The sequence below is a fragment of the Indicator indicator genome, chromosome 22, assembly GCF_027791375.1.
Source record: "Indicator indicator isolate 239-I01 chromosome 22, UM_Iind_1.1, whole genome shotgun sequence".
In the NCBI taxonomy this organism is placed as follows: Eukaryota; Metazoa; Chordata; class Aves; order Piciformes; family Indicatoridae; genus Indicator; species Indicator indicator.
In genome coordinates, this window is record NC_072031.1 from 1,904,137 (window position 1) to 1,926,360 (window position 22,224).

At 37.9% G+C, this 22,224-nt stretch overlaps 1 protein-coding gene across 10 annotated transcripts in view; it reads left to right on the forward strand.

Annotated features, from left to right (window-relative positions):
- The window catches only part of RBFOX1 (RNA binding fox-1 homolog 1), a 1,190,001-nt gene that overhangs the window by 1,073,289 nt on the left and 94,488 nt on the right, over window positions 1–22,224 (forward strand). For 9 of the 10 annotated variants that reach the window (XM_054391093.1, XM_054391094.1, XM_054391098.1 and 6 more), the window contains one exon: window positions 19,907–20,050. In XM_054391093.1, the coding sequence (XP_054247068.1) occupies window positions 19,907–20,050 (144 nt within the window). Of the gene's footprint in view, window positions 1–1,013; window positions 1,020–19,906; window positions 20,051–22,224 lie in introns of all 10 variants that reach the window. The other variant, XM_054391103.1, reaches the window with a different exon arrangement.

Consider the following 22,224-nt stretch of genomic DNA (forward strand, 5'->3'; position numbering starts at 1 on the left):
GTGTCTAGGCTGAGAGATAGACTTTTTCCCGTAACAAGAGAATGCTCTTGCTGAATTTCACTTTGAACTGAGGTGTGCTTTTGGAGCACTGAGCACTGCGTAGATTGCAGGCTAAGCTTGGGTTGTTTGAACACTGCAGTGTAGGAATAAGAAAATAAGTTGGTAAGATATTCTGTTATTTAGGAAATGTAGTTGGGTTTTTTTAGAAGAGGTAAAACTCTGCAACTTGGTTTAACACTCAGATATACCATGCAGACCATATGAAGTAACTAAATGTGTCTTCAGCCCCCTGCCCCTCTCTCCTTGGGATATGTGGTGGGATGCTACCACATAGAATAACAAAATGCATCTGCTCCTTTGCTTTGGTGTAGTTTCCATTTCTCTTCCACAGAGGAATGAGATTCAGGAATCTAAGACAGGGTGTGAAATGATATGAGGAACATGACTGCTGCCAGGATCATGGCCAAAGTGAGGTGACAAGGGCTTAAACCCCCCTGTAGCATGCTCAATGTGATGGCATTCTGCTGTGTTACTTAGCTTTACAAACATGGGAACTTGGTGGCTGTGAAGAGAGAGGGAGACTGGAAACTAGCCTTTCACTTACTGAGTTGTTGAGGTTAAAAGCTACGCTGAAAGCCATGAGAAAACTGCAAGGAAAGTGGCAGGAGATCACAGTATGGACAAAGAGCATGACCAGGAAGGGGGATCAGCTGGCAGCAGCTTGTTGGAAGGGCATAGATAGCAAAGTACATCAGCAACTCCTTAATCTATTCCATCTGTGACAAAATTATTTATGTTTTGGGGTGGGGAGTGAGGGTTGTGCAGTAGATGCAGCAGGCAAGGCCAGTAGTAATCTATATCTCAGTATGATTATCAGCAAGCAGAAATCCCTCAGAGGTTGAGACTGAATTATTGTTCTTTCAACTGTTGTTCCTGCATAGGTATGCAGGCAACAGAACAGCAGATACCCTCTCCTCCACCCCACCCCTCTCCCCCTGTTTGCCATTGCTCAGGTGCCAGTGGATAGGAGGGTAATGTCTTACCCTGCCACACACCCCTGACATCAAAGCAAGGACAGGTTTAGACAGGCATTGTTTCTTTCCTTGATGTGCTCAGCTTCTGCACTGGGTTTTGTTAGCCATAAATTTTAGGCGAGTGTTTGTACGCTTACAGTCTTGCCTTGCTCGTGGTAGGTTTCAATACCTCACATTTCATACTGATTTGCCAGGGAAAATATTTGCAAGCAAGACTGTATTTGTGCAGTATGTGTACAATACATTAATCAACTGCAGGGTTTTTTCTCAGTTGTGGCTGTGCATGGGGACATTTAACACAGCGTACATACTGCCTGATTTGTTGCGTTTTGTGCTGCTGTGTTTCTTTTTGTTAAATACAAAGCACTAAATGTAGCTGGAGGATCTATGACTTGAGTAATTGCAGTGACTCTTCTACCAGCAGTACTTCCATATATTGCTTGGCTATGATGCACTGTTGGATATTGCAGAAAGCATGTCAAATATATTTGCTGCTTCTAAAAAAAAATAAAAATAATCATATTTCATTTTAGAATAAAATTTGCATGTGGAGGTGTTCTTCCTATTGGCATAAGACTATATTTGAAGCATCTGGTAATTTTGTGTCTAGCCATTTTAATGGATAGTGGGAAATAGCTTCACTTTGCATTAATGTTTTTGTTTAAAGTATGGGCTGTATACCAGTGATTTTAAATTCAGGCAAAAAAGAACTTATAAATGTTCCTAAACAATAATAGCTAAAATACAGTGCTGCATATGAGCTTTCAGTTTGATAAATACTTACTTATGAGGTCATAAATACTTGAGGTACAAAAGGTTAATGTAGTGTGAAAGGCTGTAAAACACAGGGAGCAACCTGCTAGATCATAATGATGCATTAGTACCTTTCAGTATGAATGCTAGTGGTTATAAAATCTTTAGGTTGAATTTATTTTGTAATGCAAGAATGTGAAGCCAGAGTATCTTCACTGTGTAGTTGCAATTCTCTTTGTTATTTATTTCTCTTTGTTTAAAAAAAAAAAAGTCTCTCATCTGCTCATAAGTGCCCACTGACTGAAAATGATAAAAAACCTCTTTTTGACTAATAAAATTTCTGAAGAGCATATGTCAAGTGTTGTCTGTGTGCTCAAAGCAAGTAATAAAATAAAGTAATACTCTGTGATTATTTTTTCCCCTTCTCCATGTTAATAAGTTTCCATGAGATAAAGTAAGCAATAAGGCATGAAGGGAACAAAAGTGGTATCAATTTTGTAAAGCAGTACTGCAGTTTACCTTTGAAGGGAAAGAAATACAGTGCTAAATTCACAAAGTGAGCATTTGCTGAATGGAAAAATTGACTTTATCATCACAAACTATAGTATTTCTCAGCCTTAGAATTCCTCTGCAGTTTGTAATTGTCTCCAATGTGCTGACGCAGCTAATATTTCTCGTTTAGTATCTACCTCTGTGAAGTGTTAATTTTCATGCTTTGGTGATCATTGCTTTTTACTGAAGCAAATTACTTCCTCTTACTCCTATATCAGAGCTTATGACAGATTAGGATAATTTTACTGTAATTAATCTTTTGAGTCAGTTCCACTCTTTTCAGTGAAGTGCCATGTCTTGGCTGGGCTAAATGGAAGCAGTTAATAAAATCTGAAATCAAATATGAAAAACTTTTATTTGCAGGCTGTTGATACTTTCTTTCAGTTGCCTCTGCTCTCTGGTGACAAAAGAAGTATTTTAGTTTCAATTCAGTGAAGTACATCTGTATCTGGAAGCTATTAAACAGTTTGGAGGGGAATTAAACAAGAAATGTTTATGGGGAAAATATTTGATATAGTTAGAGCTGTCAGTTTTTATTATTTTTAGATGGTGAAAATCAACACATTCTCTTCTTATTAAGATAGAATTCAAAAGTTGGTAGCATTTGGATCGTGCAAATGTATCGTTAGCAAATCTCTGTAGATGATTATTTTTAGTTTAGGGCGTATTTAACTTTGCAGACAACGCTATGATCAGCTTCTGCTCTGGGAGAATTAGCACAGAATACCTGTGAGAGCAGAAAGCGAGATACGCCTCCTGGAAAAGCCTCCCTAGTGACTCTGAGGAGAGTGCACTTCTTAACACGTTTTAAGATGCTTGATTTTATTTTGGGACAATTGGTCAAGCTAGAAATCCAAATAACAAGACTCTGGTAGGCCAGTAGATCAAGTTATGGGTCTGTGACTCATATTGTCAAATGCCTCTTTGGATTACTAAGTACAAGATTTTGATGATGACACAAAAGAAGTATTTTGTGTTCCCAACTCATACTTGTACATTAGGTTATGAGGCTTTCTGTATCCTACTTCTGGACATAAAGTGTGTTTATCCTTTTTGCTGTAATATTCTCAGTCTTCTTTACCTTAAAGCATTCCCAGCTGCTCAGTCATTCTGATTGACTAGCTGTGTCTTTTTTTCTTTTTTTTTCCTTGAGTTAAATATCTTCCTCATGCTACACTAATCGTGGATATTCTTAATAGAATTGCATGGGGGAACTTAATTAACCTTTTCATCTTCCTTTTTATTTAAAGGAAATTTGAGAAATCAGTGGTGTGGTTTCTAATTTAAAGCATGCACCCCACAATGTCTAAGAGAGGCTCTTCACATGAGTAAGTCAGGTGAGACATAACTGCTCATCTTCAGCTCACAATTCATTTTCTTTCAGCCAAAATGCTCACCTGACATTCTAATTGGGAAAGAGTAAGAGTGCTTGAGTATTTGTGTTAATAAATATATATTCTTCATGAATTTATATAATGTCATAACTGCAGTCATTAATGCTTTTAGGATGGTTATGCAAAGAACTGAAGGAATTTCAAATTATACCTCCCATTTGTGAGTTTAGTTTTTTTAACCTTCTTTCCTTTTTTTTCATTTGGTAAATAATAATTAGAAATGCTTGTCATACTTTTTCTCTAGTTAATGAGTGGTCGAGAGCTCACAGCATTCTGGAGCAGATGAGTTCTTTACCAGGATGGAAAGGAGCAGACAGTACAGGTTGTAATTTACCATTTTAGTTGTATATCCATTTCCAGAAGTCCAAGAAAGAGCAATTTTGACAGTATTTCCTTCAGAAGTAGAGGAAGGGGAAGGCATTACACAAGTAGATGAGACTAAATGTAGATGCAGGTCATGCCATATTTCTGTAAGCTATTCTTTCTCTGGGTGAAGTCAGTTTATATTTTCTCAGTTTGTTATATTTCTATATGAGTTTTGCTATCCATGGTTATTAATTACTGCCATAACTTCCTTTTTTATTAGCGCGTAAGTTCTACCCACAAAAAGAAGTTTCTCAGCTCATCCTGAATAAAATCTGTATTTAAAGATTAAACACCTGCCCCATGATTTCCACACATTCCTTAAGCAGGGTATGTATTGTTCAGGCTTGGTCGTCAAACTGCATGATCAAACCCTTTTTCCTTTAAAAGTGTTAAATGCAGTAGAAGTGTCAACTAGAATGAAAATTCCATACCTAGAAAAGTATATTAAAAAAAAAAGTTTCTTTTGAGATGCAGTTTTCAGCTAGAGTCAGTTGCTTAAGGTTTCATCCAGTTGGGTGTTGAATCCCTCCAAGAATTGACCTCTTGGGGAAATTTTTTTCCATCACTGAAAACAAATGTCCTATACTTCAGCTTTTACTCATTGCCTATAGACCTGTCACTGAACACCGCTGTCAAGAGCCAAGCTCCTGCATCTTGACTCCCTCCCATCAAGTGTTTATTCACATTGATAAGACTCTCCTGAGTCTTCTCTTTTCTAGGCTGCATAGTCCCAGCTCTTATCCTCTCCTCGTTTGTCAGACACTCCAATCCCTTCCACATTGCTGACTCCTATTTCATTTGTCTTCCAGGACTGCCATGTCTTTTTTCTGCAGAGCTGCTTTTCAGCCAGTCACTCTCCTGTGCATGGGATTGTTGTTCCTCAAGTGCAGAGCTCTGCACTTCCCAGTGAACTTCATGAGTCTCCTCCTGGCCTATATCTGTAGCCTGTCAAGGTCCCTCTACATGGCAGCACAACCCTCTGATCTATCGCTCATTCCACACAGCTTTGTTTCAACTGCAGTCAACATTACTAGACTGAGTTCCATTTCTGAGCATTCAAGAGAAGACAAAACTGTAATAATGGCAGAGGGAGCATGGATGTAACGTCTTGTTTGGATTCCTAAAGTGAACTACAGATAACAAAACTTTTTGAGGGTATTATGGCTAGTGATGTGTCTGTACAGATGGTAGATGAAAATAGGTGTATCTTGCCTAAGGAATTTCTAGTTGCTGTGCTTGAGGAGGAGGAACAAGGCAAGAGGTCTGCTGGTAAGGTCATTGTGAGAAACAGGGAAAGGTAGAAAATAGCTTTAAACTCTCAGTGACAATTCTCCTGATTCAAGGGTTGCTATTAGATAATGTTTTCTCTGCCTTTTTTCCTGGGAGCTTTTTGAGGAAAGGAAAACCTGATTTCAAGTACATCTGAGTTCTATTTCTTCAATAGATGTTTCCTTACGCTTATGTATCAGTAGTTGAAGCAGTCACCCAGTTCTGTTTTAAAAGCTGCATTGGCACAGCTCCATTCATTATGATCAAGCTGCATTCACTGTAACATTAGCATAAGATTTGAATTGGTGATTTATATGTTTTACAAATACACAGAACCATCCAGTACTGTTTAGAATTTGTTTCTTTGTTGTTGCAGGGGAATCTGTGTTGTTTTGTTTTTCCAAGTGAGAGAAGGGAAGGAAGAAGGGATGTTTTCCCTAAACTTTAAATCACCTTTCACATTACTGAAGAAAAGGCCTTGGATGAATGTGAAGAGAAGGATAAGAAAAGTCTCTTTATGGTTTATGTAAAGCCATAATGTTCCAGGATGTGGACTTCTCTGACTTTGGTTGGGCTAGCAGGAATCTTTGGGCATGTTCCATTAAGAGTAATAGTGTGTTTTATAGAAGGGGTAGTATCAGAGAATGGCAGAGTCAGATTTTCCGTGCAAAACATCCCTCTTCTGAAATGCTGCTGTCATTTGTTTGCAGCATGCTAAGACAAGAGAGTATCAAACATAATCAGTAAGAAAAATCCAGCTTTTTTTTTTTTAATAGAATGGCATTTAAGTTTGAAAAAATTATTATCTTGGGTAGGAGCTGAAATGCTCTTTAAGTTGATGCATACCTCAGTATAAAAAGAGCAATGCAATTTAGAAAGTGTCTTTTTGTGACATAGAGAAGCCTGAAATTCTGTATTTCAGGGGGTTCAAGCCATTGGCTCTGGGCTAAGGCATGCAAGTGAGCAAATGGAAAGTCACAGCAGGAATTCAGGAATAGGTGAGGGGTCGAACAATGAAAACCCTTTTATCATGCTGTCACGTTTTCTTTCTTTTCATGAGCTTGCACTGTAGCAATCAACCATTCTCTCTCAGCATGAAACTCTGCTCTCAAGAGTTCACTCAGCAGTTGGTTGTGTCAACACAACTCTGTAAAAAAGGACTTTACATGCATGACATAAGTCTAGTTCAGAGGGGGAATTCCAGAAACCAGAGTACATTTATTCCAGCTGAGGGTAAACATTGCTTTCTAAACAGCTCTTCACAGCCCAACCTGCAAATGTTCCATCTAAGGGGCTTCTTCCCTTTCTCTTAAAGAAAGCAATGTGCTTTGAAGCTGCGTAGCACAGTAGTTCATTAATGATTTTTTTCTTTGGACAAATGTTGTGAAATGTCACAGCACTGGACAAGGTTGTCACAGACTTGAAAAGGTATTTTTGTCCAGATAGAGTCTTGTTGCCAGAACAAAAATGTAATCAGCTTTATTCAAGCTTGGCAGACTTTTAGAATGTTGACTTACAAGTGCTAATACTTGGAAGAATTTTTAAACCAATTTAAACATAGAAGAGAAGACTATCATTCTGTTTCATTCTGTGCTTGTACATGTACTTAAACTGTATTACTTACTGGTATTTGTTTGTAGATGGAAGATCTGTATTTCTGGATATTTAGAATGTGTCATATCCATTCCCAATAATAATTTCAAAGGAAGCATTTCAGCTTCTGTTTTGCAATTATCTGTATAACTCTGGAATCCCTGAAGTCCTTTTCTTTGGTTGGAGAAAGTGGCAATTTCCAAACTGATCTGAGTTTATCTAAGGCTCTGTTGCAGTAGAAAGGAATAGTATTAGAAAGGTGAGCTTTCTCTCACCTGACAACATCTGCACTTCTATGTGCATTTCTTAAGTTGTGAATTGGATCAGTCTGGAGACTCATTTTACGAAGTTTAAGTTTCTAGTTTGATCAGTAAACAACCGCTGGAGTAAACATGAGGTCGGGTGGAAGGATCCAGAGTCCCAGGGTGGCACAGAGGCAGGACTTTGTGTTAGGTGGGTCACTGAGGATTTAGGTGATGATGGAACCTTAGCATTATCTTTCATTTGAGGCATAGAAGAGGAGACAAGCTCCATTGTGACAAAAATAACAGAGATTAATTGTAGTAAAGCAATGAGTAATTTGTGGGCAAACATGACATGAGCAGGCCATTTTTTAGTGCTGAGGATACTGATAGCTTTTTGTTCTTGGAGTACTTTGATGGATTTATCAAACAAGCTGTGCAATGTGAAGCTAGTGCTCCCATTCAAGTGATAAAAAAACCCCTTTAATCAGCTCTAATCAAGATTTCTGTATTTATTTTCATGGTGATTTTTTGATGCATTTTCATTTGTTGCCTGTCTGGATTTTACATCGGTCTTGAAACAAAGATATTTTTAAACACTCGATTCCTGCTGTTGAAGTCCTTTGAAAGAGCAACAAGAATTGCATCAGAAGTATTAGTCTTCTGACTAACAGATGAAAGAGGAATAAGAAACTGGCTGGAATATTTCTTTGTATCTATGTATGACTACTTAAGATATTTCATTAGAATGGAATCAGTGTTTTTGCCCTTTGACTAGTGAAAGGTTTCCTGGTCTATCTGCCTAATTTCTGTGTTTTAGGTTTTTTTTAAGGATAGACCAAAGGAATCTATTTTTAAAGTATCTTTTGACAATATCACAATTTTTTTTTTGTTTGCTTTTTTCATTAGGTGTAGAATGAACTTCTGAACTGTTTGTAGACTCTGTTTTTCCTTCTTGGCTAAGGGAGCCAGGATGCAGCTGATTAGAGAACAGTTCCGTTAATTGCTGCTGTTGTGATACTCATGGATGGGATCAGTAGGCAGTCACAAATAGTTATTGAATCAATGCAAACAATAAATAATGCATTAAGGCCACCTTCTATAATTCCTTCTCCCATTTCAAGTTATTGATATGCTGAAGTTAATTGGATGTCCTTAGCTGAACCTGACAACTGCTTAGTTACTCAGAACTCTGTTAAATCCTGTTGTGAATCTTCTTTTAAAAGTCATGTCTGTTCTTCATACCAGCAAAGTTTGCCTAAGTTTTGATACAGCTTTCAGAATCCAAACCAGTTCTGGTTTCTGGTGATTCCACTCCAAACATGATTGATATGCTATTCCCTGGGATTCTGCTGACTCTTTCAGAAGAAAAATGATGAGCCAGCAATGGTGACATAAAGCACTATGTAAGGGTTATATTCCACATTGTTAAGGGAGATAGATTGTGGAAATAATTAATGTAGCCAAGTAATTAATAACTCTTTGGTTGCCCTGCAGTACCAGAAGCTTAAGAAACCTATTTTATTGCTCCTATCTGTCCTCAAAATTAATGATCTCTTATTTAGGCTGCTAGCTTTCTATGCATAAGCTATCACAATAACAGCAATGCTTTCTCGTAGCCTCTGGTATCGGCATCCAGAATGCATCTATCCAGACATGAAAGAAATAATCAGTACTGCTTTGAAGTCTTCAACCTGGAATGATACCCAGTACGTTGAAGCCTCAAAGCATGTTCAATAGCAGGGGACCATAGAAACTGCTGAAGCAAAGCACAAAATTATTTAGGTTCTTTTTCATTTGTCTGCAGATTGGATTAAGAAATTCCACTGGGGTATACTTGTGTGTTGCAGTAGATCGAAAACAAATGTCCCAGTCAGAGTCAACCGCCTTACCTTGTCTTCCTCTAACATAGATATTTCAGAGGGGAGGTGCTTGTCTCTTAGTGAAAAAGAGGTGTGCTGACACCCGGCCTCCGGACACCTTGCCTCTTGGTCAATATTGGCAGTAGACAGACTGCCCACATCCTACTTCTGGTGGATGTCAGCAGGAGGCAGGTGCTGCTTGTGGTGCTCTTGTCAGATAGGATTCCCTCAGAGCACACTGCTGCTGGGGAAGTCAAGGGAGGACACAACTCTCGCCTGCATTCAGAGGGTATTTCCACACCTGACATGTTCTGCGACATGACTCCTACACTGAGGGTCCCTGACAGCCCACTGGAGCTATGGTAATACTTGTGACCCTGTGCTGGCTGTTGGTGACTGAGCAGGTTGTTGTGTAGGTGTGGTGTTGGTGATCTTTCTCACTGGCTCAGTAAGGCTTTGTTGTCAGACTTCATTACTACTCAGACCACATGCACATGCACTTGGACTGAACATGGCATGGGACATCTGGAACTGGAATTGTGCAGAGGCTATTCTGGTCCCCTGTGTGTGGGAGAAAGAAAAAGTGGAACTTCCTTGTCTGGTGTGAAACTTTTTAAAAAAGAAAGGCGTTCATTAGATGATTATAATATTGCATGAGCTAATACACAAGAGCAGCCATGTCTTTCTGCATTTCTAAATGCCAGTCTACATGAAGCAGTTGCTTTCCTGTGAAGTACAGTGTTAGGAATAAATCTGTTCTGCCCATATGAAACAGCCAGGCTTGCTGCTCTGGCCAGCTCCGTCACTTGGGTCACCAAAATGCTGTGCAGCTCGCAAGCTCAGTGTTTGTGTCTCACACTTCAAGCCAGCTTCAAAAGATGGAGCTTATTAATAGGTACAACTGAACATCTAATATGCTTCTGCCAGTAGTGAAATGGAAGGGAGGAGTGTTCTTACGGACTAGTAGACTGGACAGTAGCCAGTGTGATAGCTCAGTGCTTTAGAGACAGGACAAGATGGCCAAGCAGAACAGGGACTTGGCTGCTCTGCATGTTTCTTATCAGAACTGTCATAGAGTATGGTGACAAAGTAAATGCTTTTGGGTTCTTTTCATTTGGTGCTTTGGATACTAAAATGTTTTTGCAAAAGGTACGAAAATAGGAATGTTATATCTTTTTTTAATCTGGGGAATTGAGTGAAATTAATAGGAACAGGGCAATTATTGTCTCAAATGAGTATAATATTGGGGTGAAATTCTGACTCAGCTCAATTGAAAGGGAATATTACCTCTGAAAACAAGTCAGGGTTCTCCCTGCAGGGTGTAAGTCTCAGTGCCACTGACACCAAGCATTCCTACAGAATGAATTATTCACAGTTACTCAGGGCATTTAGCAGCATTATCAAATGCAGTCATGATTATATAATTCCATTTCTTCGTGCATAATGGCAAGTTCCACATCTATGTGCACTTTGCACAAGAGCAGAACAAAGAGCAGTGCACACTGGCTTCAGAAATGGATTCTGAAGGGGATAAATTGATGTGGCATGAGCTGCATGCTTTGCAGTATGAGATACTTAGAATATTTGGAACTAATCTGAACTAAAAATAACCTCATCTTACAAAAGCCTGAAAATGAGACTTTACTATTAACCTGTATTCATGGGAGAAGGATAACAGAGATGAGGCTGATAAGAAAAGTCACAGATACATCTGGCAACGTTTATCACAGTGGTAAAAATGCATAGTGAGAGAATTTTTTCCCCCTGCATGTACACCTTTGTGTAAACATTTAAGTACAAATAGATATATCTGCTTAGGGAACTCTTTTTCCTCTATGTCATTATGCTTCTCAGAAGCACATTGCAGGGCTGGGGCTTTTCAGAATATGAATTTATCAAACTCAGTATGATTAATTAATCTTCTTACAAAGACAGGAAAGAAACAAGTCCATGCCTTTCTCAATACACTGTAGTATATTTGGGAAACAGAATTTTCAGAAACTCCCAGCTCATTCCTAAATTATTCTCTTTGCTCACTTTTAAAAGGAGAGGTAACTTTCCAGAATCTAGATCCTTTTTAAATGGAAAATGTGCAATATTATCTAAGGAAAGTATGAAGTTGATTTACTATGCATGATTTTTTCAGTTCTTTGTACACATTCAGTATGGTTATATTTTTGCTCAGGACACATATATATTTTTTTCTGCTGAACTTTTCTCGATTGCTTTTTTATCAGGTTTACAAATCAAATCAAACAGGTATATTGCAGAGCTCTCTGATATTATTTTCTGCGCTTATAGCACAATGTATTGAATTATGCTTGCTCATGTACTGCTGCTGCTATTCTCTCCAGATTGAGAGAGAATGACTGTGGGGGCTGTAAATTCACTTGGCTTGCAGCACCACTGGTTAAATCAAGAGCCCTATTCAGGCTAGAGAAGAGACAGAGCAAGTGTTCATTACACAAATCAATTTGGTCAAAAGTACAGCACAGTGGGTACTCAACCATTGCTCACATAATATTGTCGACTTAATCAAATAATGCCTAGAAGACATTCACAAGCTCTTTCTCTCTGAGAAATAACTTGATTGGTGCAGCAGGAAAAAAACAGGTGCTGTTTTGAGCATTTTTTTGCCAAGGTTAACAAGCATTTTAAAAAAATGCTAAATTCTAAAGAGCTTTACCTTTATGTGGGTATGTACCCACGAGACACTCAGCATAGCACCTAAATTTGCCTCTGAACGTGTTCTTAAAAATAATCGTTTTTCTTCTCTTTCTTTTCTTCCCATATGTATTTCACAGGTTACTCTTACTAGAATTAGACTGCTCTTCCGTTAGACTTGGTGTGGATTGAAAAAATATGTAACTGATTTATATTTGTTCACAGATGATAGAGTGGCCAAGGCTTCAAAAAGGTTTTTCGAGTTATTCTACTACAACATCCTTTCAGTTTATCCAGGAAGAGATAATAGGTTTGCTTCCATTTTAGGCACTTCCTACTGTTTATGTTCCATATACTCTTTTAAATCTGAGACTGAGGACATTGTTCTTTTAGTAGTGGCAGCATTTCATTACATTGAAACAGAGTTTGAGGGGGAAAGATTTTGTCTACACCGCTATTGTTTTATAGGAAATGCACGAGGTTAGTCAATTGAAGAGAGTGGAGGGGAAGTGTAACACTCACTCCTCCAGTCTAAGAAAATTATAGGGACAGCCTTGGTTACAGGCAGAAAGAGATACAGAAAATGTGTATTTGTAGGGAAGGAGAATGGAATTGTGTTTTGTGCCCAAAGGGTGTACACGCAGCCCTCTCTGATTTCAGGTTCACTGAACATTCTCTGTTATTGCATGCGATGACTTTGCCACAAGTGCCGAGGAAGGATGGGAGATGACACTCTTGTGTCCACTCAGGGGTAACCTGGGAAATGGGTTTGTATTAGAGCTGGATGAAGGTTTTCAAGCATACAGGTTTTTTTTCCCCCTGAAGAATGTATTTCAGGGTGTAATATATTGTGAGTTTGGATTAGGAAGTTCTTGAAAAAAGGTGGAGGGAGATGATATTTTCTCTAACTAGAATCATAGAATGCTGTGGGTTGGAAGGGACCTTTAGAGGTTATCTTGTCCAAACCCCTGCAGTAATCTGGGACATCCCCAACTAGATCAGGTTGCTCAGAGCCCCATCAAGCCCGACTGTGAATGTCTCCAGGGATGGGGCCTCCATCTCCCTAGGCAACCTATTCTGGTGTTCTACCACTCTCATAGTAATAAATTATTTTTCCTAATTAATCTAATCTACCCTGCTCTAGTTTAAAACCATTGTCCATTGTTATAGTGCTACATGCCTTTGTAAATTGTCTCTCCCCCACAAAATTAGGAAATTTTAGCTTCTATTTTATACCTGTGAAACAAGGTATTTTTCTGGGGCTCTGAGCAACCAGGTATTGGATCCCACAAGAAAGTTGGAGAGGCACTTCTCATAAGGGTGTCTAGAAATTGGACAAAAGGGAATGGTTTTAAGGTGAGGGACAGTAGGCTTACAATGGATTTTAGGAAGAAGTTTTTGGGAAAAATCTATGTAGTAGAACAAGGAAAAAATAGTTTGCTAAAATGTTTTAGAAAATATTTCTTTTCTGTTAAATTGCAGATTTTGTAAATTAGAGGTTATTGGTTTATCAGAAATCAATTGTGCAGAATGATCCTGAGGCAGCACACTGGGAGATGTGTTCTTTGGGTGGCATGACCTAAGACTCTTGGTAGTTCACTTGCCAAAAAGGAGAAGCAGCTCCTAAAGGACTGGATAGGCTCTTGGCAGGGGCCACTAAAGTAAAAACTTGCAGCATACCTGGCACTATTCATTTTTCATTGCATCTAACCTTCTGTCATTGAAAAAGGCAGAACTGCTAGTGGTGGCAGCTGCAGAAGAACTAGGCTGGCCAAAGGAAATAACCTCATGGTTTTCATTGATTTTAAGAACCTGACTTTGGTGTGAAGACTTTTGAAAACTTGAATTCAGTCTTCTAAAGAACAGAGGATTTCTGAGTTAAGGAGACACATAATCAGGACTTTGATAAGGTTCAATCATTTATTTACAAATCAATCGTTTTAATTTAAACTATCCTGGTGATGAATTTGGTTGAGGAGTACACAAGGTATTTATACTGAAGGTATCTTACATGAAATTTATTTTATGAAACACTCTCTTTACAAGGGTGGCTTCCCATATGCTGGTGTCTGAGAATACACTTTCTGTACACTGATTCTGTCATTTGATTTTGTTTACCTGTAAGAATGGTTTCAATTTTAATTTGTTCCAACACCTAAAACTTAAGTAGCTCGCTAAATGGAATTAATCTCAATTTATTTCTGTGTATGTGAGAATTTGGTCTTCTTTTTCAGTATTTATCACTTTCATAATAGTTTTTAATACTATTATATAGTAAGATTCTTTAATGTTTTATAACTGCAAATATGTGGTGGAATAGGAACCAGAAAGCAGCCTGTGATTTGAGCAGAAATGGCAAGGGGTATGTATCACCTAGGTGGGGAATATACTTGATGAGAGAGAAAATCAGTCAAGACAGATTCCTGTAAAGTATGTTTTTTGAATGCAGATTAGTGAAGGCTTTTCTGTCTCTCTCTCTCTTTTTTTTTTCCCTTCTTCTTTTTAATTCCTGGAGTGTATTTTGAGAATTACTTCATATATTGTAACAAAACATTGTATCCAAGGGCATTTGATTTTACTCCTTGTTTTCTTAAAATCTTTCTTGTCATCATTTAGACTTCTGATAGCTGATTCTCTAATTTCAGTAATAAATATTAAGGTGATGCTATACTTGGGCAATATTAGTTATAGAATCATAGAATGGCTCAGGTTGGAAAGGGACCTTAGAGATCATCTACTCCAACCTCCCAGCCATGAGCAGGGACATCTCTCAACTAGACTCAGCTGCTCAAGGCCTCATCCAGCCTGGCCTTGAACACCCCCAGGGAGAAGACATCCACCGCCTCTCTGGGCATCCTATTCCAGAGTCTCACCACCCTTGTACTGAAGAACTTCTTCCTGAAATCCATTGTAAGCCTCCTGTCCCTCGGCTTAAAACCATTCCCTCTTGTCCTATTTCTAGACACCCTTATGAGAAGTCCCTCTCCAGCTTTCCTATGGGATCCTTTCAGGTATTGTAAGGGCAGCTCTAAGGTCCCTAAGGAGTCCTCTCTTCTCTAGGCTCCCTCAGCGCTATCCTCAGAGCAGAGGTATTCCATTAAGAGCATCTCCATTTCATTTCAGTTGCTTAGCTCAAGAAGTCAGTTTCATGATGTTTGTTTCTCTGAGGGGATAGATCTACATCCTCAGGGTTTTTTGTGTGTTAAGTAGCTTCTCAATATTTGTGAGATAATAACAAGGCAAAACAGTATTGTTATTGAAATGGAGATATATATGTATTGAATAAGGTTGAAAAAAGGTGAAGAGAAAAGTCAACTATTAAGAGAACTATAAAAGGGTAATAATAACATGATAGAGGGTCTTGAGATAAAGAGGAGTATTTATTCCCTGGCATGATAAATTAAAATTGACATATGAGTTCGTATTTCTGAGTAGATGTAGGCATTCCTTGTAGGAGTTTCTCTGAATATTGTCCATACCTAATTTAAATTTCACCAAGATTAAACTTGTTTAGCTCATATATATCGATTGAGTTAGAAATTTTTATGGAAAATTGAGCATCTCAATTCTGTATGAAGTGCCTGCAAATGCAATCAACAGTCATTAAAGGTTTCAAGTTTCAGCAACTTATTTTAACATTTGTGACATAAAATGGTGCTGAAAATGTGCAATTGTGTATTAATAAATATCCATAACAAATGTTTTTTACATAAGTAAGATTTTGTAGCAGTGTCTGTCAAAAGGATGCCTAAAGATGCCAAAGTTTTCATCCTGTGATTCCCCCCAGGCATAATCTGCTACAAATCTGTAACTTTTTATTAGATTTTTAAAATTGGAAGTACATTCTCAGTGGAACTAGAAAAAGTCATTTAGCAAACCAGTGCAAATGACCTTTTGGTGAGGATGACAAATGACACCTCACACCTCATAGCTACAAACTAACCTGATCGAGTGCTGACTGGCATGCAGGGGAGAAAACCCAAGGTGTAGTCATTTCAAGGCTGCTGAGAACCTACAGTAACCATTGATCTCTTGTAGCACTGAGGGACTGCATTATCACTGCTTTCAGCCCCCAGTTTGTTTGTAGCTTTACATCTTGGCTTACCCTAGAGCAAGGTAGAGTAAGATTGGACGTTAGGAAGAAGTTCTTTACTATCAGGGTGGTGGAACAGGTTGCCCAGGGAGGTGGTGGAGTCCCCATCCCTGGTGACATTCAAGGTTGGATTTGATGGGTCTCCGAGCAGCCTGATCTAGTTGAGGATGATGGTTTAGCTGTCCTCTAGAGGTGACTTTCAACCCAGTGCGTTCTATGTTTCTATTGTATGATTGTAAGTAAAAGGCACACTGCTTTTTAAAAACCTGCTGTTACAAGAGCAATAGCCATAAGCAGAGATTTGTCAAAAAAAGATGCAGTCTTTTACATCTGGACAAAGGAAAAGCCTTGAATGTTGTGTTTCACTTTTCATAAGGCTTTCACACAAGCCATAAGTTCAGTCAAGCTGGGAAATATGGCCAATAGGCTGGGTGGAAAACTGGGAACTTTGTTTAAGCAGCTCGTCATCAAAATGAGAAGATTTATGAGAAGGAGGTCTGCAGGGACTTGTGGTGACTCAGTGTTTTTCAGTATTTTCATTAATGATCTGAATGATGGCATAGTGTATACTTATTAAATCTGCAACAATACCAAGCTGGGAAGGTCTGTAAGCACATTGCAAGACAGGAGTAAAATTCTAAATACTCTTGATAAATATGAGGGTTTGTGTGGAAAAAACAAGAAAAATGCTATTCAAAAACATCAAATATGAGGTGTTTACATGGCAAAGAAAGAAACTGCACAAATACAGCATGAAAAATCACTGATTAAAGGCAGTTCCACAACAAAGATTGTTATGGATTACAAGTTGTACATGAATTTGCACTGCCATCTTCTATAAGAAAAAGGAAAAGCAAGGAGCACTAGACAGAAGATTGTTTCAGGGATAAAATATGTTGACTAGGTGACTTATGAATTATAATCTCTTCACAAAGTTTAAGTTAATGGCTTTTGGTTGTGTGAAGGTAAATCTAATGCAGCTTTATACTCAGAAAGTGAGGTCATGTGTGGAAAAAATGCAGAGACTATACTCTGTTTCATGTAATTTCTATTTAATGGTAACATTTGTGTGTGGGGGGGGTGTTATTTATTTATTTGGTTTGCATAAATTGTAATCATTTGCTTGACTGAGTCAGGAAAGGATGTTCAAAGAGACCGAACCTATAACAGATCAGGACTTGTACTTTTTGTGCACAGGACTTCAGGGATGTAACAAGGTTAATGTCATAGACTAATTTCAAATACTTTCTAGAGAAATATCAAAACAGTGGTCTTTAAATCCTCTAGGAATGAAAATAGTCTCTTGAAATGTAGTATTTATGTGTAAAGTGAACTCCATTCTAGCATTTGAGTCTGAAGGGCTTTGAAACTTTCCTTTCTGAGATGTTGCAAAATCCACCTTGTCCTGTTTCTGTTTTACCTCCATGGTGTTACTTGGAAATGTTTTGGAAATGTTCGTGTAAGCTTCACGTTCCAATTTCAATATGCAGTTGTTGTTCTTCAGGTCTCCCAGGCACATGTGCAGATTTCTAGGTGGTAATATGCTTTGTGAAGAGACTATTACATCGATGAGCCTTATAATGCATTTTAAACAGTTTCACTCTGTTAATTTATGCCACAAACTTCTTTAAGGGCATTTGCAGGTAGGGATCTCTGACAGCTGTGAAGTTCAGGTTTTCAGTCCTTGATGCCCAAACTCTGAACCTTTCTTTGCTGAAACTGTAAATTTCAGGCTTCTGTGAATGAAAGTGGTAAAATCAAAGAGAAATACCCAGAAAATCACAGTACTTGCATTTACCTGCTTCACCCATAGTTCATTTTAGTGTCTTTGGAAGCTTCGCTGGGGCTATATATCGCTGGCAATCAATCTGTTCAGCTTCTTGGTACATAAGTTGCTTCTAATGTTTTGGTATGCTAATAATGCACAGTTCAGTCTTCTTCGTCCTTGTTTTTCATCGTTTATATTAACACAATGAACAGAAATTACTTTTTCCAATTTGCATTTATACAGTATGCTTATTATGAAATTTCTTCCTGGGGCACCCTTTGTTCCTAAAGCTAAACAGCACCTTCAAAATTCTTTAATTCTCTTCAGATTACTTTAATGGACCTTAAATTCTTCTGAAGTTTTGTATTGCAAGAGTTTGCAGTCACTTATCACCCTCACCTGCTCTCATACACCAAATTTTGTTTATATTTCTCTCCTTTTAAGTCCTGAAGATAGAAAGCAATCTCTGCAGAGCCTAGGGATGGAATAGTTGCCTGAAATCAAAACTTTGGATTTTTGAGTTGGTTTTAGATATCAACAAATTAATATGGAACATGGTTTTGTCTCTTAACATTTATGTTTAGTATTTAAATCAATAGGAATTTATAAAGATGAACTATTTGGTTTCTGGGACTCTACCTGGGAGTTCAGGGAGCAAAAGAAGAGATGTGGTGACACTGATTCAGTTTCGGTTTACACTTGAGCTGTTCCCAGATTTTTGTTTGCATCACTTGAGAGCCCTTCCATAGCGCAGAGAAGTTTGTGCATGACTATCAGGATGTCACATGAGATGTAGGCACTGCTGAGGAATGGATGCTTCTGCAGAAATGATGAGGAACTTTCATTGTAAAGAGTTCTTAGCACAGAAGTACAGGCAATACAGGAAATTGTTCATGTTTATGCTCTGAATTTCTTAACATTTGCATTCGTTGGGGAAAGTGGTGTTCAATTTAATTTGCTGGGATTAAATTTATATGTAGTTTTTGCTGATATGAATGATGCATTCTGTTTAAGTTCTTTTGCTTCCTCAACAGGCTTATTCGTACTAAAAGTGTGTGGTAAGGTTTATTTTATTTAACTATTCCTATTTTGCTTAAAGTGTTGTCTCTTAAAAGAACTTTGATACTAGCAAAAAATGGGAAATTTCTTCTTTGTGTGTGTGTGTGTGTTTTGGGTTTTTTTAATGAAAAAAAGAATGCAGAACTGTAACTTTAGAACACAAGATAAAAATTAATATTTGGAAGATGAATATGGTTGGAAAGAAGAGGAAGGACAGAGAAAATAGAGGAACAGCTGTAAGATGATCTTTGTGGTTTCATTCAGCTATTTTCTTTCCTCTTCTTTTCTTCCCAATCTCTTCTACCAGTGCTAAAGAAAATAACTATGGTGGTTCATGTATCTACCCAAAAGCATTTCCTGGTGAATGTGTGCTGTATGTGCAGTGATTGATTAGATACTGTATGGTGGAATTAAAGAACACAGATGAGAAATTTCTGTAATATACTGATAGACCAGTATCGGTTAGATTTTTATCTTGAAATGAAGAGAAATGTGGTTTTAACTGATCTCTCTCGGGGTTTATAATTGTTTGTCAAATTGTAATACACAGAAATGTCCTTCAATTATAAACTTCTGTTTTTAAGGGAACACTCCCCCTGTAAGAAGTACCATGCCATGACTTTATGTTGATGAGAAAGAAAATCTTGTACAATGTTGTCCCTAGGTCAGACAACCTTCACCACTGGTTACACTTCTGTACCCTTTCACCACTCAAGGCCTTTTCCATAATGGTGACCGTTTTTCTAGCCATCTAGTGCCAACCAGCACTGCTTACCAAGGGGCATCTAGGATGTGGTGTGTAACCTGCCTCCTGTGTAGAAGTCTTAGTGGCCTCTGAATGAAAGTATTAATCTTCTATGAAAGTTTATTGCTTGCATCTACAAGTAGGCTGTTGTTTGGACATGGAGACTCCATTTCTTCTCTTGGCAGCCACTGATGAGGTTAAAGGGATTTCACAAGTCTTGTATTATAAGGAGATATATTTATTCATTTTTTTAAAAATAACAAAGAGAATTGATAAATAATAATCTCCTTCCTATTTTCCAGTGTATTGCAAATCCATCCAAAGATATCCCTGAAAACCTACACTGTTTGGATGGTACAGAAAAGGCTCTCGATTTTCTTTTGAGCAGAGTTAACTCCTTTTTAGTGTTGGGTTTTTTTTTTTTTTTAAAGAAGTTAAGCCCACCCCCAGTTTGTATCAAAAATGGCAGAAATACTTAGTGTACTTTACTTTATTTTGCTTTACCCTTTTAGCAGACAGACGATGCAGCACAGACCGATGGCCAGCAACAGACACAATCTTCTGAAAACTCAGAAAACAAATCACAGCCAAAAAGGCTTCACGTCTCAAATATACCATTCAGATTCCGGGATCCAGATCTTAGACAAATGTTTGGTGTAAGTACTCATCATTTGTTTCTGCTTTTTTCCTATTTGCATTGCCATAGGTATTTTGTATTATAGGCAACAGTGAGAGCAGTATCTCTGATGTAGGCTGTTTAACTATTGTCGGTAAAGACTGATTGATTGATTTATAACCAAACATCTGATTTGGCAGTCACAACTGGGAAAAGAAACACTGCTGATTCTTCTGTATGTGATACAGATGGGTGTATTGTGTGTATGTTATTCAATAAAAAGCTATCTCCATTGGCTTAAACTGTTGAATGCATCTGTATTCCTACTGTACACAGCTGGATATATGTGCCTGTATTTATTGATTTGGGAGAGTGTGATGTAAAATAGTGTTTGATCTCTTAGGCAAGGGACTCAAGTTTATAGAAGACTTGGGCTGAATTTAAGCAGGAAGTCCCAGAGTAGGAGTTCTCACCCATCCCCACAGGTCTTGTATGTCTGCAATCTTCTAAGGTTGTTGCCAGTATTTTTCTGTAAAGTCTTTCAATTTTTTTTTTTGCTCTTGCCCAGGCTATTAGCTACCTTTAAGTGCCTTGGCTGTGTTCCACATGTCTCATATGTGCCATCAATTTTGGCCTCATAACTATGAGAAGTTAGACAGGGTTTCTTTTCCCTGCTCCAAGAACTCTTAGAATGAAATGTCACTAAACAAAATCTAGAAATAGTCCTTGATCAGCTCTTAGAACCTAATTTTTCCTTTTCCAAGTTAATGCTTAGATATTTATGTTACTTTTGCTTTCCTATTTCTGATACATTAAAACATCTTCTGCATTACACTTTGTTATGCAGTGCACCATCAAGCTCTTCATGGCACCCTGCTTCTTCCCATCTTTCACATTTGGATCAGATTTTTAAGCTCCTCTGATGTTTTTGTATGTAAGTTAAGGCATTGTGGTTTTCAGTAATTATTTCTAGGAAGTGAAGGAAATTCACTGGAAAAAGAAACCTAGTATGGCACTGGGAAATGAGAGTGACTGTTTTGCCATATCTGACTTACTACAAGTAACCTTCCCTCTAAACACTACTGTAGCTCATCAGTAAAATAGCAGAAGGCAGAATAATTAACCCTCTAGAGAAAAAGATGCAAATGTATTTAAATTAAACAAACCACTTAAAATAGATGGATTTTATTGGAAAGTACATTAAATGAAAGATTTTATTTTTTTAAGGGATCGTAGTCATTTCAAAGTGATAAAAGCTGTGTTTCTTTTTGTTATTTCTAAATTTTAAGTCTCAACACACTAACACTGGAGAATGGCTGAAGTTTTTCAGCTTTAGAATGTCTTTGTGACAGTAAAATTTTAGCTTCTGAATTGAGAGAAAAATGAAATTTCTGCAAGTGTGTTTTGAAATGTCTGGTATGTGGTGTGGTAATGCTGCACCACGACTATGTTACACACACAGCAGATGAGGATTGGTTAAACACTAAGTCGATGTCTGCTTATAGACTAAAGTTGTAGCTAAAACATTAATTAGATGGTGAATGCAAGAACATAAAACAAGGGATAACAAATGATGGTTGATTTTGCATAACCAAGTTGAAACACTTGAATAAGCTGGAGGAAGGAACACTGTCCTTTCTGGCCTGGAATTCTCAATATTTTACCAAAATGGAGAATGGGCTCATCTCAGAGGGTCTTTGGAATCATTTGGTTACTATTTATTTGCCTGCCTCTGATTTCTACCTTTTTGTTTAACGCATTGTATCACTTCTCAGAATAAACACTGATCCATACTGCATGTTAATGACACGTGAAATAACAGTGTCATATCACAAAATGTGCCATATCAGAGTGCTCTAACTGAACACAACCTGAGTCAAACAATTGCTGACTTAAGTCCAATAAAGCCTTTTACTTTGGCATAGCAACTATGATCAAGTTTTGGATGTGTGAATCATGTCTAATGACTGTAAGTGTTGTTGTAATGTCAGTACTAGTAGGAGTTACTCCTAATATTAAAATAAACATGCAATTATGAGCAGGGAAAATTCCCCAACAAGCAAATATCCATTCTAGTTTTCCCAATTATACTCTAGTAAGACACGAATTACTTAGGGGAGTGATGGTTATCCCTTTTCAGTGAGAAATCCTCACTGCTTGAAGCCAGCAACAAGACTCTCAGTTGGTATAATCTTGTTCCTGTAAAGCAGAGGT